Source organism: Carassius auratus, chromosome 17 (genome assembly GCF_003368295.1).
Source record: "Carassius auratus strain Wakin chromosome 17, ASM336829v1, whole genome shotgun sequence".
NCBI classification, from domain to species: Eukaryota; Metazoa; Chordata; class Actinopteri; order Cypriniformes; family Cyprinidae; genus Carassius; species Carassius auratus.
The window spans coordinates 9,082,973-9,101,555 of NC_039259.1; the positions used below are offsets into that span (position 1 = coordinate 9,082,973).

The 18,583-nt window shown below is 35.7% G+C and overlaps 1 protein-coding gene across 4 annotated transcripts in view; it reads left to right on the forward strand.

Moving 5' to 3' along the window:
* Positions 1-18,583, forward strand: part of LOC113117166 (regulator of G-protein signaling 7-like) — an 83,598-nt gene that overhangs the window by 44,730 nt on the left and 20,285 nt on the right. For 3 of the 4 annotated variants that reach the window (XM_026285628.1, XM_026285626.1, XM_026285630.1), the window contains exon 2: positions 595-717. In XM_026285628.1, the coding sequence (XP_026141413.1) occupies positions 640-717 (78 nt within the window). In that variant the 5' untranslated portion in view covers positions 595-639. Of the gene's footprint in view, positions 1-21; positions 95-594; positions 718-18,583 lie in introns of those variants that run through there. The other variant, XM_026285629.1, reaches the window with a different exon arrangement.

Here is an 18,583-nt window from a genome sequence, read left to right on the forward strand (position 1 = left end):
GGTTTCTGAGGACTCGTGCAAGGGCTGCAGTTCCGCCTGAGGAGCTGTCTGTGGTTCTGAAAGGATCGGGTGGCTGTGCAAGACTGCATTTTTGGTAACACGAAAATTAGCTTCCTGCTCCCGTTTCTGGCGGGTTGAAGCAAAAAAAGAAAGCGAATCTCGCTTGACACATTATAAAGCGTTCGCATGCATGACATACGGGTGCAGCGCGAGGTGGAACAGTGTATGCATTCAATTGGCTGTCCCACCGATATTACAAACTGAAAAGTGTGTCTGATCTGTGATCTACTGTCATCAGATTTTCAGCGTTTACTTGATTAACCGGTTCCTTTTAACCTTGAGAGAAAATCCTTGACTGATTTTAAAACAGCCAAATATGATTGTAATCCAAATGATAGCTATGCATTTTGGTTTTCTCTAAAGTATCGTTGATAAAGCATGGTTGTAATTACAAATAACACAATTAGGTGGGGATTATTATGAAGACATTTCTGCATTGTTGTAGCATATTTGTATATCATGCAAGTTTTGATGTTTTAAGTAACGAGAAGTATCATTGTGTGTTTGTTTGTGTGCCTTGCTTCTCCCTATCAGGTGCATATATCCACTGGAGTAGCTGTTTTGCAGAGTTTTTGAACCATGGCGAAGAACAACAGCCTCCATCCAAACAGCAATGGAGAGACGGACGACTCACCAAACATGCTGGTTTACAGAAAGGTAGGATTTTGAAAAAATAAGATGGTTTTGCTTTGGGAAATGTAATGTGGGTTGGGGGTGGGGGTAATAAAGGGGCTATTTGTCACACTTTTTGTTAATTTTTTGTTAATTTTTTTGAAAGTCAGTTTCCGTATGGACACAAATATTAAAGGGGGGGGGGGGGTGAAATGCTCGTTTTCACTCAATAAGATATTAATCTTGAGTACCTATAGAGTAGTACTGCATCCTTCATAACTACAAAAAGTCTTTAGTTTTATTATATTCATCTTCGAAACGCAGGGAACAAACAAAAACACTTCCATAACTCCGTTGATGCTCTGTAAAAATAAACTCCATCCACTGGTCCCTTAATGCTGTGCAGGGTTATCTTGCCCTGGCAACCAAAAACACACTTCTTTTGTGACATTTCGCGACGCTCTAGCTATGATCAGTGAATGCCTCTGCTATACGGAGCACGCGCTCTTCCGGCAGACGTGCCCTTAGGACCCATATAAGGAAATTCCGCTCCATCTAACGTCACACATAGCCATACTCGAAAAAAACTTTCCGAAACTTGTGACAAACCGGAAGGAGTATTTTGGGAACAAAAATACTCCTTCAAACGTACAACTTAATTTTTGAAACTTTGTTCATGTTTAGCATGGGAATCCAACTCTTTAACATTGTAAAAAACTCATGCATGAAATAGCATTTCACCCCCCCCCCCCCTTTAAGAGCTTTTTGCAAAAAAAGAAAAAAAGAAAGAGTTTGCTACCACACATTGACCTTTTGTGACTATATGCAGGAGTAAGTTGTCATGATAGGAATAGCATTACATTTAATCTTTTGCCTTTTTGACAACTTTCCCTTGTGACATTGAGTCCCTATGGGTATTTTCTTGAGAAGCAACAGGAATGGAAAAGCTTGTGTTTTGAAAAAGGAGATAGATACATCAAAACGTTTTGGACCTTTCTTACTCTCCATCTTTCTTATGATTGGTAATTTGCTCATCACTGCTTGAGTCAAAGTCATTTGTATTGCTGATTGGGAACTGAAGTCTGTCATTTTGGCTGAGAGCCACTAATGTTACCACTCATCCTATGGAGACTCAAAAAAGAAACATGAATTTTTCATGAAGCCATTATCACATATTTAAAGACTTGTGTGGCAAATTACAGTTTGAGTCATGGTCAGTCGTCGTATCATTAATTAGTTGCCTGCTTAGATGAGTTCTGGTGATGAATCAGGTAGGCCTATCTTAGTTCTTCTCTGTGATGAATTCATAATTCTAGTTTGTATGCTGACATTAGGACTTGTTGATCTATTGAATATTTATTAAGCATTTGTGATGATTTTGCCTAGCAAATTAATCAACATTGTGAAAATGCAGTTTTTATTTGTACATTTGTTTTCTTAAAGTGTACTATAAGCAGCATTTCTCAGTATTGTTTAAATATTTTTAATAAAAATTTCAAATGGATAGTTTCAATAAAACTCAGAATAAAAATTTAGAGATTTGTGCAAAATTATGAGTTTTGCTGCCAGATGGTGTAGACACGACATCTACCAGCAGGGACTAACAAGGCCACATTAACCAGCCAAACCTTGACCCAACCCTCTGATACAGCAAAGACTTGCGACCCAGAACCTGTGCTATCACGACTACTATTTCCCCTGTTCTGTACCAGCTTGCCCTTCCGTCTCTCCTCAGCATGTTCAATTTCAATCTGTTCCCTCAGGTGATGCTGAAATATGTTGTCAGAACATGGCAGTCAGATATAGTTTGGAGACAGTGAATCATTCATCTATCAGATGCTGCAGAATCTTCCTGCAGGACTCTATTTTTCTTCCTTCTTTCAATTCATTTCCTTCACCCTTCAGTTGATTTTCTTCCACGCTGCTTCAGTTCTATTAGGTGTGCTGTACTGTGGAGGTGCATGAGCGAGCGATGCTCTGCAGTCACAGATACTGTGGCTCTTCTCTTCACATCACAAGAAATTAACTCACCTAAATCAGAACTGATAACTACTGGTCAGCCCCTTATCACAGGCTTTTCTAACAGATCACAAAAAGCTGAATAGATTTATGAAGGACCTTAGGCAGAATGGTGCCACTTTTCCTGAAAGCATCGCAACTGTAAGTTGATTGTAAAAAGGCTGCGCAAATCATCATAGAATTACGGGCTGTTTCCCAGAAGCATTGTAAATTAAGTAGATCTTGAAAATCTTAGATTTAAAAGTCCTTGGGAGTAACTGTAAAGAGGCAGACTTACACAGTTACTTTTCAGACATATTTACACTTGATTCAGTATAAAAGTGACTTCTAATTATATATATATATGATATAGATCATTTTATATATAAATACTAAATTGTATATACTGTATATAGACAGTATGTCGAAAACAGACATACTGCCCTAGACTGATCATAAACTATTGAGAGAAAAAAATATACTGTAAGTGTGTTGTGCTACAATAGGAGTATGGTGCATAAATTTGTTTCAGTTCAGTTTGAACAGATGGAATTTCTAGGCTTGGTTGCCCATTCATGAGTTTGCATTTATTTGGAAAAAGAGAGAAATACTGTATATAATGAAGAATTTTGTGTAAAATTGGCTTGGAAATGTTAAATCATAAAGTGCACTCTGTGTGATTGGCCAACAGTAATCAATAAAAAGCATGCATGCAAAAAACGCAGTTTAAAGGTAAAAGGCTGTAACTTAGATTTTTGTCGAAAATGAGTTATTGAAATTTTTGGGACATTTAAGACATCCTTTATCATGTGTATAAGTATCTTGAGTCAGTTTGGTTGTTTTTCCAAGAAAATAATGGGTTGTCTCAAACGTAACTTGGAAAAGCCTCGGGGGAAACCAAGGCAGAACAGCGTATAACACTACTTACTACTCTTTCACTTTGTTTGGAACGCTAAAATTGAGTTACAGTGTTCTGACTTTGTTTAGCCACACGTCAATATGAAGTTACGGTGCTAGTTTGGAGCTATACGGTGTTCTGCTTTTTTTTTTTTTTTTTTTACTGTTCATTAAAGTCTGCTGCATTTTAATTATGGTGTAGACATACATTTTTGTATACTGTATACATTGTATACTGAAACAGCTCCATATAACAAAGCACTGTAAAGACTAGATACCTTGACAGCAATACGTAATTGTGAATAACTTTTAAAGATTTTTTTTTCTTTTTGTAATGCAGATTATACACCAGGCTGTCACTTTTAGTTGGATGCGTGTGTACAAAAATGTCATAGCTAGCATGATTAATCATAAAATCAGTAGCCTTCTAACAGTTCACAATTAAATCCATATCCTACCTTTTCTTGTAACCCAGTAAAATCAATCCATGGCGATGAACATAATGTGGACGTTACTGCCTTTTGCCTTGGTGTGACTTCTCATGTTTTACTCATGAGATTAAATGTTTAAATTCAGAGTACATTAACTTCGAAATAGTGGTTTTTTTAGTGTTTTTTAGTTCATTACTAAAACATCTAATTGTTAGATTTCCAGAGTCCTACCTAAAATTAAAAATTTAAAGTAATTTTTCTCAGTTTCACACTGAAGAGAGTTAAGGTCTTTTGTCTTTGTAGGGCAGAATAAACTACAACTGTAAGACTGTTGAAATGTACGAGTGTAATTCTCAGTGGTCTACTTGATTAATTCCTCAGTTGATGATAAATTCTTATTAGTTTTCTACTGTTGGAAGTGTAGCATGTCATCAAGCAAAATGCCAGCAATATTTTTTTTCTTTCAATAAGCTTTCAATCCACATTTTAAATGTGAACACCATTAAACTGGTTTGCAGTACATTGCTCAACATGACATCCGTCAACATTGTAAAGAGGTAAAAGTCACAGGACCTAAACCTGAGCCTTGTGGGACTCCTTTTAATCCTGCAATACTTTCCAATTTTAGTGTAACTTAATGAAAGAAAATAATGGTGGGAAATCAATGACACTCTCTAAATTATTCAGCAACCTTTTAATACTTAATTTAAAGTTTCACCATTTTTTTTCTTTATACACCCTTTTCGCACTCAGCACCTAACACAATTCTGAAATTAAATCACATTTTTGAGCTGTCCTTTTTGGTTTTGTATTTTGAGGAAAAGGCAGATACAAGTCCAGAGACTGGGGAGACAGAATACTAAATCAAAAAGTGTTTCCTGTTGTCTGCTACATAGGGCCACTCGATATGATAGACTTTTATTTATTTATTATTTATTTATCTGTATGAAAACAATGAAAACAGCATTTTATATATGTACTTTAATTAGACATTTGCAGTGAGATTTCTAAAATCTCAATTACTTTTTTATTGTTTTAAAAACACAAAAAGGGTATTCACTGTTGAGTCTTTTCTTAGCCATTTCAATTATGTTTCAAGAATATGGAAGTATACTGTATAGTGGCTGTCAAGGGCTCTGCAGAGTTAATCCAAAATGTTTCTTCATTTTCCATGGGCAAAACAAGTGACATGCACACTCGTAGCTATATATATATATATATATATATATATATATATATATATATATATATATTGAGACACACCCATGCAAACGTATAGGCTCATAAATATAAACTCACATACATATTGTGGTGCTACTAAGGCTATTGTTTATAGCCCAAGGGCAGCATACATTTCTTGTATTAAAGAAGCTCAGAAAATACAGTTCTTTTTTCCTAGGAAAAGGAGCTTTAGACTTTCCAGCAATCACACTGTGTTGAAAATGCCCAGTCACACAAACTGCTGCTGGTGAATATAAAAATCTCTTTTAGCTTATGGAGACACCAATCTGTTCCAACATGTCCATCTCCACTTCTGCCTTCTTATGCATAATTCATATCTAGACCAGCATGCCTCTCTTTTTATCAAGCTGTACACCCTTTGTTGAGGGACTACTACAGTATCTTGGCCAAACCCAGCATAGAACAGCTCCATTTTTTATGCGGGCCTTCATAAAGTATGTGAAACAGGGTTGACTTAATCAAGTGTTGAATGGCTTGTCTTTTCTTATCCCTTCTTCTTGATTTGAGGATTGCACATCCTTCATTGGTGGTCCGTGACCCTGAGTGGAGTTGCCATCGGTGACAGACTATTATGACTCATCGTGTGCTATCTTAACGCTCTTCCGGCTGTTACGTCAGTATGGTTTTAAGAGTGGTAACATATGTGCTGTTAGCGGGGGTTGTAGTGGGAATGAGATAGAAATGAGGAATTGTCTCTTGGAGGAATTTTTAGACTTAAAACCATGTTGCGTGACTGACACTTAAGCGGATGTGCCAGCTTCTCTTATTATCACACTTAACGTCATATGCTCTTATAGGTCTTAGTTGATGTTTTTTGTACTGTGTGTGTGTGCTTGCTTGACACACTCGTGTGCATGTCCTTTCTCACATCCAAGCATGCATATACATATTTTTAATGCAGTATTTATGGATCAGATTTACATATGCACGACCATTCAAAAGTTTGGGTTGGTAAGATTTGTTTGTATTTTTCAAAGTAGTCTTTTAGGCTGTATTTATTTAAAAAAATACAGTGAAATATAATATTGTTGTGAAATATGATAACAGTTGAACGGATCTGCTTTTTGTATTTATATATTTTAAAATAAAATGTATACCTTGGCAAAGCTGGATTTTTAGCAGCCATTACTTCAGTCTTCAGTATCCTTCAGAAATCTGTTTTAGTGCTCAAAAGATATTTCTTATTATTATAAATGTTCAAAGCAGTTGTTCTGCATAATGATTTAGTATACACTCTTTCAGGATTCTTTGATGACAATAAAGCATTTAAAAAATAGAAATCTTCTGAAATATTATGGCTTTACTACCATAATCAATTTTGATCAATTAAATATGTCATTGCAAAATAAAAATCTTACTGGCCCCAAACTTTTGAACTTTAGTAAATGCATAATTTTTGAATTAAATTTTAATGCATGCATTTTTTATGCATTATAAGAGCCAGAAAATAGACCATTGTCAACATAGGTATTCAGATTAGTTTTGCTGTGATGCATTGAAGAATTTGTTCAACCATGTCAATCAAGTCATACGACAGACTAATATAGTGCAAGATTGACTTATCTATAATATTTTTAGCAGGTGTGCTTTAAAGGGTATGACTGTAGAGATGCAACTTTTCACAGAGCGTTGTGCCAAATGCAGTGAATCACTGACGACAGTTAATTCTGCCTGAGAAGTTGCATCTTATGTTTAATTTAATTAACTTTAAAGCCCTGCCACTACAACCATTACAGCACCACTTTTCCAATAAGTAGACCACTTTCAATAAATTTTAAGACAATTACTGTCAGCCTGACTCGTTGATTATGAAAATATATATTTTTACATCCCTGTTGAGTACCTGTTGTTTTTTTTCAGTCTACAAAAATATAAAGATACAAAGTAATACATATTTCCAAAATTTCTGTCTGGAGGTCTGGAAAATTATATGTTTTATTTATTCAATTAACGTGATGCTGCTTCTCTTGTCTGCTGGAGTGGAGAGGGCAGAGCATGAGTGAGGCTTTCATTTCTTTCTCGGTGGGAGCCAAGCAGCAGACTTGAGTGGCATTATGGGATTGACAGCAGAGTGGAGCAAGTGGTGAGATCATCAATAAGTTGGAAAATGTGCAATTTGAGAGGGGAAAATCATTGGTAGGCAGCCAATTGCTGTGAGGTAAAGATGTCTGTCATAAATAATCAGCTTTGAGTTTCTTGTGGATTCAGTGCTTAAATCGCAACTTTTTTATATTGCTATAAATATTTCAGTATAGCTGAGCTGTGCCTGTGTTAATGAGACTTTATTAAAATTAACTAATTTATTAAATTGACACTTCAAGAATTTGGGAAGTTAGCAGTTGTGCTAAATGTAATCATTCTCATACAGTAGGATCCAAAAATCAATTTAAGAGTATCAAGTTTAAAACATTATGTCTAAATGTCTTATTTCTGCTTTAATGAAAGCAAAATATGAGCTGCATGATCTCAGCATGTTTTGCACAAATGTGCTTATTTGACTAGTGAACTTTTGTTTTGACAACAAAGATGTTGTCCCAGGAACATGTCTCACTTGGTAAAATCAGATTCTGCGAACATGCCTTACCCTTAATATGCATTAGAGTGAGTATAGACCTGTTTTACTGATAGTACTGATCTGTGTTAGTTAGAGTTGTGTCCATTTTAAGGGTCATAGATGTCCGTGAGTGTCCTAACAGTGCTGTCAGCGGGAAGGTCTGACTGCATCCGTATCATATCGAGTGTCAGCCTGACAGAAGACTTCAATATCCATAAATGAGTCTTTGCTTCTTAACACAGAGACAATCAGATGGGCACGTCATTCAATTAAGTCTCGTCTGTTGTTGTAGCCCTCAGGAGGAAAATAGACAGTTGTTTATATGACTAGATTTATGGCAGCTTGATCCAAAATGAAAATCATGTAACCCTGGAAAGTTAGAGCAAAGCTTTTGATTTCTTAATTGAGTGATGTGTATTCATGTGTTTATTTCCCTATGTATTTTGTGAAGTGAAACAGACCTAATCTAGTCATATGAACAAAAATGTTGGCTCGGTGATGTCAGTTGACCTATCTATATATTTTATAATTATTATAATCTATCTGTCTGTCTGTCTGTCCATACATTGTATTTATTTATTTATTTAGATTTATTTATTTTTGATTATTGATCATTTATTTATTTAGTCTGTGAAATCCGACCTTAAAAATATGGATTCATTTCTTCATTTATTTTATGGATGGACTTACTCTTTTATTGAAACTTGAATATATTCAATATTAAGATATGATTGTTAAGTAATGCTTGGGAAGATATTTCTACATCTGAACTTAATTGGTCTCTAAGGTGTCATTTAATGTGCATAAGTTTTCATCCAAAAGGCTATTATGACAACAGTAGTCAATCACATTCATTCATCTTGTGAAGTGTTTGAAAAGGTGACCTGTAGGTTAACCACAACAGGGAGCCATTTAAAGCAACTTGGATAATTTTTAATGCACCAAAGCAATTTATTCATCCACAGTAATCATATAAATAAGATTTGTTCTTTGCATACACTCAAGCAGTCTCTGAGGGCTTTTCCAGTTTATGCTGCATATGATGTACTCATTTCCTAATGCTTTAGCACAGAATCGTTATATAACATACTGTTTTTTCCTCAGCATCTTGAAAATTAGGCGTACCTTGCAACTTCATTGGCCAGCTCATCCTGAACACATGTATCAGGCTGTTCAGCCCGTTGCACATGTCTCCCTTTCCTTTCTTTCTTATCACCTCCACAGGGACATTCAATCCTGTTTCTCACATATTAAAGCTCTTATATGAAACGGAAGTCTCCAGTCACCTGCTCTCCCTCCCTCAGTTCACTCTCTTCATTCATGTTTTTCATTCTGCCCTCTCCATCTGATCTCACTGCCATCACTGCTGCTAATAATTTTTTTTCCCGCTTGATCACAAGCCTCTGATGTTCTCAACAGGTTTTGCTCCAGAATCTTTTACATTTTTTACATTAGGTATTATATGTTGAACCAAAACGGTACCAATATTATTAATCCTATTGCTTGTCTATTATTGCTTTCTAAATGCCCAGTGCATTTTAATGGTTCTATGCTCTCGAGAGGCAACGATTCACCTTAGACTTCCTGCAAGTGAACCTGTATTTAATGCACTTTGGGTTGTGTTTTCTTTTACTTTGTGTAGTTTTTGGGATATCATGCATCCTTTCCATGTTGACTAGCATCTAGCAATTGGCTAGCATCTGTGACAGATTAATTTAAACCAAAATAGCATCGAGATTGAGTAGACATGAATCTTTTTACATCAGTAACATATTTTATTCTTCAAATGTTGTTAGAAATGTTTCTTTTTCCATCTTATGCACAATTTTATGGTTATTTGGATTTAATTTTTGCTTTTAACAATGTTTATTATGTACTGTATATAACATTTGCCATATTTTATATAATGCAGTGTTATATAGTGTTAAATCTAATATATAATGCAATATAGTGCAAATTTATGCAACTGTATATTAATGCATTATCTCTATTTTATCTATCAGTTTCCACCTGCCCAGCCAGTTAATCAGTTATTTTTTTTCAGATTGTATTTATATGCTTTTATGAATGCTTTTATTGGAAAGTACAATGTATATTATACCGTGAACATATTGGGAGGGTGAAGAAATTGGAATGGGACTGGACAAGATTCAGGCTTAAACAAAACATCCCTACCAGAGCACTAAGACTCCTATGTGTACCGAGGTTTGAATTTTCAGTGGTTTTTATTGTATTTTAGGCATTAAAGGCAAAGTGAAGATGATATAAAGCAAAAGGCAAGCACATTGACATTTCTAGTCTGTCTCCATTATCCTTGTTCTTCATCATTTCCTTCCCTTTACTTTGATCTATCTCTCCACCCTCTTCTCTTATTTCTAGACTTTTATCCTTCCTGCAGAACAGCCTGGCTTTTCCATCTTCTCACTATCATCTTTAAATTTGAAATTTTTATCCTCACATTTCTCTTTCTCCGCCATTTCCTTTATATGCCACTGTGTTTTCTTCAACATACTGAGATCCTGCCTATGATCAGCTCTTCCTGTGTTGGCAGTACAACATTAAGAAAAGCTGAGTTGTCAGGCAGGAGATGAAATGACTCACTGCCACACTGTTGAGTGTGGAGAGCCGTTAGCACGTTATTGCACTGCTGACTGGGGTTTGGATTAATTAATTTCACTGCCGATTTCTCAGTGCACCTTTTAATGTATGGTTATGAGAGTCTCTAATAATTTCAAAGCGAAGATGAAAGTCAGCATCACCTTACGTTTTGTTTTGAGACAGAACTACAAAGTATCTGAACTGCTGCTCTGCTAGTCCAGTTTCAGCGTGCCACGATGTGGATTTTTTTTTCTCTAGTCCAAACTATTTATTCAGTGAATTGCTAGTTGGCTTGGCTTTGTTAGCCTGTGCTAGTAGAGGTCATAACTACCACATCATTTGGACCCAAAAACATATTTTGCCATTAAAAACATAAAAAAGAAGTAAATATCAGTCTATTAAGAATTTATTTATTTATTAATTTTTTGGGCATATTGTACATTGCTAATATTTCACAATGGAGCACTGGTTTAGGATCCAATGAGATAATGTTTTACCATAAATAAAATTTAAAGCATGAACATACAAATTTGATGTGATTATATTCGGATAATATTGATCTTTACAAAATATGCATTCCAGATGCCATTTGTTAAATTATATTGCTGTTTTTCTATTGTCATTGGTTCAATGTCAATCCAATATCTGTATGTCCTAATATTAAAAAAGTTTTTTTTTTTTTTTTTTTTTTCATAGCACTGTACGTGCATATGTTTAAATTGAATAAACAAATAAAATGCAGACAGAAGCAATCTTTCAGTCTACTTGGATGCAATGTGAAATTCAATGCAAAGACAATTCATTGATCCAACAGTCCTTGCAGACTGGAAACTTCAACTACACACATGATTTGTAGAACTTACAAGTTGCATTAATCGACTCTTCATGTCCAGTGGTGCAGTTTTGTATTTCTCAGATGGCTGTGTTCCACTTACCATATTGCATTAATTGTTTATCATTTTAAAATGACATCTTTGTCTCTAGTTAAAGCTCTTTCAGGTCACTGAAATATGTCTGCAAAATGTGTAAACAGGCTCATGTTTTGCAGGCATGCATGACTTTCCCACCTTCATTGTGCCATATTTAAAATCTTATATTTTATATTTCTGTGTCTGCTACTAGTGGAGATATTATTTAGAACATGAATCCCAAATGTGTGAACCTGCATTGACGGAGACAACTTGCAGCTGTGGTGTCTTACTGGAGGAGACATGCGAGCCGAGTGTTTCATTATCGGTTTGGTTTCTTTGAGGGTAACTCTCACAGCATTGCAATGAATGCTGCCCCATACATCACACACCAAGCCTCCAGAGAGAGAGCTGGCGAGAACAGCAAAAACGGAAAAAGAAACAGACAGAAGAAGGAGGTGAGGGGACGCTTATTGCTTCAATTGATTGTTCTCTCCACAGCTACAGACCTACACTTTCTTCCAGTTTCCACAGCTTAAAATCCACAGTAATGTAAATGTCCCCCAAGCCCTGCCTGTCTGCACTGATACTTCTTGTTCTGTGATGAGGATTCCTGAGTAACCTCAGGAAATCTCATCATCTTACCTCTCCCTCCTCTATCGATTTTAGCTCCTAGAGCATCCGCTAACTGCCAGCCTGTTCTGGACTTTTTCTGGAGTGTATGCTCGGTGTCTCTGACACCTTTGTTGAGAAACAGCAGGTGTGCTAAGAGAAGGGAAAGAGCATATGTGAAAATGTTGAATCACATGAAACCTGTCATCAAACCTGTCAAAGTATTACATCATATTTTAAATTCTATAATATATATATAGATTAATATTTTCATGAAAATCATATTTTGTTGGCACTGTCCCAGATATGATGGTTCCCTGTGTGTTTTGTTTTGTTTTTTTTGTTTGTTTTGGACTTTTCCACTTACCCTGATTTAGTTGTATGGAGTGTCTATTCATACTAAGTGCAAATAGGCCACCATGTTGGCAGAGGCTACTTACACTAACTCCACCCACCAGTTTGTGATTGGGGTAGTCAGCAGTACAAAAGATACTTACAGTATCACACATCAGCTCCAGAGGTGTGGATGTTAAAGCATGTACCGCAGTCTTTTTGACGCAATCGACCCGAGTTCGAAACCGACTCTTGCCAATCTTAGTTTTCTCCCTTTTCAAATCTCATATCACATCGGAAAGGCATTTATTTTCAATAAAAATGGAGCAAATAATCAAAAAGTTGAAAATTACGTATCGGGTAGGTTTAGGGGGGTCTTTATTGTCCCAATAAAGTGGCATCCATTTATTAATTTGAATGAACATTATAATTCACACTCATTACGTTATTATTGCATACTTTTTTTATAATGTACTAAAATACTGAGGTGTAGATAATTGCCATTATTTGTGATAAGCAGCATAAATAGCTGAAATTTCTGCAATTTTAACATAGTGTAAATAGAATCTGTAGCTATTCTCACAGTGTAAATAGCATACCGCTTAAAAATACTGATATTTTCAAATAGCCGCTGCCTTTTGTTTTGTTTTGTGTTCTGTATTTTTTTTTTCTTCGTTTTGTTGTATCTTTTTGTTTGTACTCATTTTATTTTGTATTAATTGGTCTGAAATCTTCAGCTTTTTTCTTTGTGGCCCCCCTGGGGTTCCCCGGACTCTAGTTTGACAACCCCTGCTTTAAGTGACTGACTCATTACATTTGGCTCATTACAATTACTGCAGGCGTACCTACAAATCGCTATAATATTTCATTTCTTTCGGGCTTGATAATTTGAAAGCTTTTATGTGGCTGCTACACACTGTGCAACTTTGCTAAATGTGTGCGGTTCACAGGATTTGTCTCAAGGCCAGTGGATGGATAGTGTTTAATGACAGTGTTGTGGCTTATTAAACACCTCCAGAACAGCCTAACAGAGAGCAGGTCATTTGTATGCATTTCATCTGGTCTCCCTTCTTTTCAACAAGCACTGGATGAAAGTAATAAGGCGTTCTTTCGCTGCTACAGTGAGTGGTCAAGGTCTTTAGTCTATAACTGCTATCATTTATTAATGCTAACATGTTGAAAGTGGAAATGGCTCTACACATACTGGCTGTACTAGTATATTAATAAATCATAATTTTCATCATAATAATTATTCTCAGTTGGTGTAAGCTTAAAGCTTATCACAAAGGCATTCGGCTAGGGAAGACAAAGTCTCATAATGCCTTGTTGTTATTCAAGACACATGTGTGAATACGAAGGGCCAGAGGTTTTGGGCTTCTGCTTTTTTTTTTATTATAAAATACCCCAAAATTTGCCTGTTTTTTCCCCATTCCTCCTTCTTGACATTATTTATCTGCTCATTTTCTCCCTGTGTTTACCTGGTTTGTCATAGAAGGACACATTTTAACCCAGAGTTCAAATTGTTCCAATTTTAAACTTTAGTGACGCCACTGGGAAATTATTTGGCTTCAGAATAAGCTTACTACTGTGAATCATTTGAACACTTCTTTGCTCATGTGTTCAGAAAATGTGCTTTAAAATGTTGCCTTAAACCATTTTTTACATATTAGCAAACATACCCATGGCCAAAAAAAAAAAAAAAAAAAAAAGGAACAGATCGTTCAAACTATCTAACATATATATATATGTATATGTTAGATAGTTTGAACGATCTGTTCCTAACCTTAAACCTGTAGTAGCAAGTGTAATACAGTATGAACACAATAAGTACATTGTAGTTATTTTTTGATTTAATGGCACTTAATATGAAGTGGAACCAAAAAGAAAAAAAAAACCTCTTTGACAGATCTAATCCACTGTTATACATATTGTTCTAGTGTCCAAAGCTATGTGGTTTTGAGGTTTTTAGTGGTATTGTCGTGATCATTCTCAAATGCTGAATGTCAGTGAAGTGCCGTGGAGAAATACACAAAAGCAGGTTATCATGAGCCATATTTATTTCAACACTCTAAATTAGCATGCATGTGAGTTTGTGTGTGTTTGTATTTGTGTGTGTGTTTTGTAGAATTGTTTGGTAAAAGGCAGCAGGTGGGTGGTCGGATTCATTTTCTGCGGAATCGTACTCTTCCAGAGCTGAGTCAGAACACCCACTAAAATCCCTCCCACACATGCTCTCATAGAAACACACACACACATGCAATCACAGAAAAACGCAAATTCACAAGCACATACACACAAAAATACGTAAAATAGAGAGCGAGGAAGGGATGAATAGGGCTGCCCTTCAAGTCTGTCTGCGCTTGGCCTTAATTCTTAGCACACGGTTCCACCTCCAGAGATGATGATTATTTCAGCCAAACATATTACATAAAACCTGTTACAAATTTTGTTATAACTAATTAGATTGAAGCTGAGAGCAGGAGCTCTTTACTGGAGCGCTGAACACTTTCAGTGGTGTGATACTGTATATCACCAGTACGGTCGAAATGAGGAGGTGTGTGTGAAAACTACAGATGAAGTGAGATAATTGGCTAATTGTTGAGTATTGCATCCTTGTTTGCTTGTATTGCTGTATTTCCTCACTGTTCACTGTATGTGTGACAGAAAGGCTTTTGTGGTACCACCACTACATAATTAGATGGTATTTTAATATACAGGTTCCCATGGAATTTTGCACCTTAGCATTGCAAATACATGCTATTTTCCCTATTCATCATTTTAGAACAAAAAGATGAGGATGCAAGAAAAACTACTTAGGGTGATGTTACCAGATGGTAGCGCTGTGTTAACTGATACTGAGGGATTGACATATTAAGATTCAATACCATGATGTTTGTGTTACTTTATTTGGCATTTTACCATCTTACATTTAGACAAAAACATGGAGTTGTTGTGGTACACATCCACAAAACATGGTACTACCATAGTACAACGTCTAAAGTTGATACCATGGCTTTTTTTTTTTTTCTTTTTTTTTGTAAATGACTCCTAGCCATTCACCTGTTTAGCATTTTGGAGCAAGTCAAAGATGTTGAGGAAAATGACCTGAGTGGTTGTTCTAGATGTTAATTACATGGTATTTTATTTGGTACTGTATGATTACCATGTTGAAATACCATGATATATTTCTGATAATTTGTGTTGCCATCTGAAATTTTGAAAATGTACAGTATCCTTGCAAAAAATCACTCTGGTGCTAACATTAAACAGTGCTGGTATCAGTTAGCAATACCATGGCACTTTGATATATAACATGGTACTGATAATGTATGTATTTACCATGGTATTTCTGCATGCAAGGCACATCCAATAACTCGATGCTAGATGTACCATGGTAGTTTTTGATACTTTTTTTTATTCCTACCATGTGTAAAATGTGTACAAATTCCAAAATTAATATCATCATGCTTTTTTGGAAGTGAAACATCACCATTTACCTGTTCAGCATTTTTAGTTCAAAGAGAAGGACGCCGTCAGATAAAACTCCCTGACAGAAGCTTGTGTTTGTGTGTGTGTGTGTTTGTTTGTGTGTGTGGGAGAGAGAGAGAGAGAGAGAGAGAGAGAGAGTTACACAGTGGCACCCTTTAAAGGGCATCCTCAAGCTGTGTGTGTGGGTGAAGCATTAGCGTACTAAATATGATTTATATTATGCATAATGGAGAATGCATACAGTTTTTGGGATGGTCTGTGGAAAGAGCGTATGTGTGTATAGCATGAGCATGGATGTGCTTTTTTGTGTACACGCATTTGTGCATGTGAGAAGAAAGGGTTGCACAACACTACAATGGAAGGATAGGGGTCACATAAACAGTCTGATTTTAGCTCGCAGGCGAGTTTAACACTGAATTAATGTCCTCCTACCTATTTGATAGCGAGTGTGTGATTTGTTTGTTTTGTGCACATTTGTGTTCTCATGACAGAATGTGTGGCCTTTTTGTGTGTGAGCGTACGGCATGTGTGAGTGCGTGAATCAGTGTGTGTGTGTGTGTGTGTGTGTGTGAGCAGGACTGGAGCAAAACTTCAAAGCCACTGAATCGGTTGGAAACTTTAGGTATGTGTGTGTGTGTCATCTCACTTAGCAGATAGTGTGCTCTCTTATGCTGAAAACCACATCATGTTCTCAGTGAATAACTGAGCAGTACTCTCTCTGATGTTGAATATTCAATTATGTGTAATGCTGTATTGAATATTCATGTGATTTTTTTCTGTGAAAGGGCACTCATACCTGTGGTCTCTGCTCTCAAGCAGATGGAAGACGAAAGATGGAAGGCCAAATATAGAGAGTAAGGTTGTATATTTGCTGTAAATTGCTGAAGGGCAAGCTTATTTTAAAAGGACATAAAGCATCTGAAATATATTTCAGATATTCTTTACATTATACTAGACTGTGGCAGACAAATCAATCAATCAATAGATGTTGTAAACACTTTAGAAATAATAATTTGTTTATATCCAATTCATTGAACGTAAGCCTCTCAATGGATGTCTGTTTGAGGCAGACATTTAGTAAATTTCATCTTCTGCTGCTTCAGCATTAGTGCTGTGTTTTAAAGTGGTTCGACTTTGAAAGACCCCTGCACTATGTTTTGCCCGGTCCAGTGTAAACTACTCCTGACTCATTCTGTGCCACTTGGTTTGGTGAAGTGCACTGCCTGTGGTAGCGACCGGGTCTTTGTAAGATTTTAAGTGGTACTTCAAGCTTGAACTGCATGTTCAGGTGGAGATGGTGCACAATAAATAGCACAAATACATTATTTGAAGGTGAGCATTGTGCACACTATAAATCGACAGATTAATTCAGTATCAGGCATTTCCATCTGTTTGGGTTTTTTTTTTTTTTTTTTTTTGAGCTGAAATGTTTCAGTCTTTGCCCTACTATTTAGCTACTGAATATTAAAGCTGTGCCGTGAAAATTTAGCCACTCTATTGCCCTTCTTAAAACATAAAATTGCAAGTTATGTCAGCACCGATATCCTCGTGGTTAGTGTAGCGATGTATAATGCATCTGTTCTTGTGGCAACAGGAGTTCGATTCCAGTGTCTTTGCTGATCCTGCTTCTCTCTCTCTTTGCCTGAAACTTTCATGTCATTTCTGTCCTATCCAATAAAGCAAAATCTGTCAGTTTTGACACTTTCCCATGGTTAACATTAATCATGAAATAATCAAATATATACTCCCTCAATGGATTTGGATTTGGATTTATATATAAATGCAGTAATGTGGCTTTAATCATTTAAGTTTTTTATGGATTTTATGTACTTTAAAAATATATAATGTAGAAAATCACTTACCCCACATGACCTTTAGCCAAAGGAACGACCTTTAAAACTTTTTTTCTGGAAAGTTCATGACCTAAAGTCCTTTTAAAAAGTTCAAACTAAATGATTAAATAGTTTATTTCTGTTTAACTTATCATTTAGCTATCAAAAGAAAACACAAAGACAACACAGTTATTTATTTATTTATTTTACATTAAATTGCACTCACTTATGGAAAAATATCATGCATATTTTCATGCTCCCATTAACTACGAAATTAAACTAATTGCACATAGTAATTATACAGTCACATATTTCAAAAAGGATTTTAAAAACATTTTATCTATATACACCATTTATATAAAAATGTGAGTTGGTACGATTTTTTTATTATTTGATATATGTTCAGTGAAAACAGAAATATTGTGAAATATTATGACAATGTAATTTGTTTTTTTTTGTATATGTTTTAAAATGCAGTTTACATGACATTTAACGGAATATTCAGCATCATTACTCTAGTCTTCAGTGTCACATGATCCTTCAAAAATCATTCTAATATGCTGATTCACAATTTTTTATCAGGGTTGAAAAAGTTGTTCTGTTAATGAATAGGAAGTTCAATAGAATAGTGTTTATTTTGAAATAGAAAATTGCAACATTTATTAATATCTTCACTGTCACCAATAATCCAATCAAAGGGTCCTTGCTGAATACAAGTAATAATTTCTTTAAAAAAATAAATGAATAATCTTACTGACCCTTTGAACGGTAGAGTAAGTACACAACAATTTGACTATTTACCATCTTAAAGCGAGTGACAGTGTCTGCCACCGCTGCTGGAGAATGACTCATATGGAAGAACATCTTGTTTATTGTTCTTGTCTGTTTTCCTTTCTCTAACTTGTCTTACACATACACTTAAAGACATCTAAATCGCTCTCTTTCTGTCTCTAAGCAGGCTGACATATGTATATGATGTCATCATCACCCTGGTTGCCTAGGAAACAGAAAAGGGGG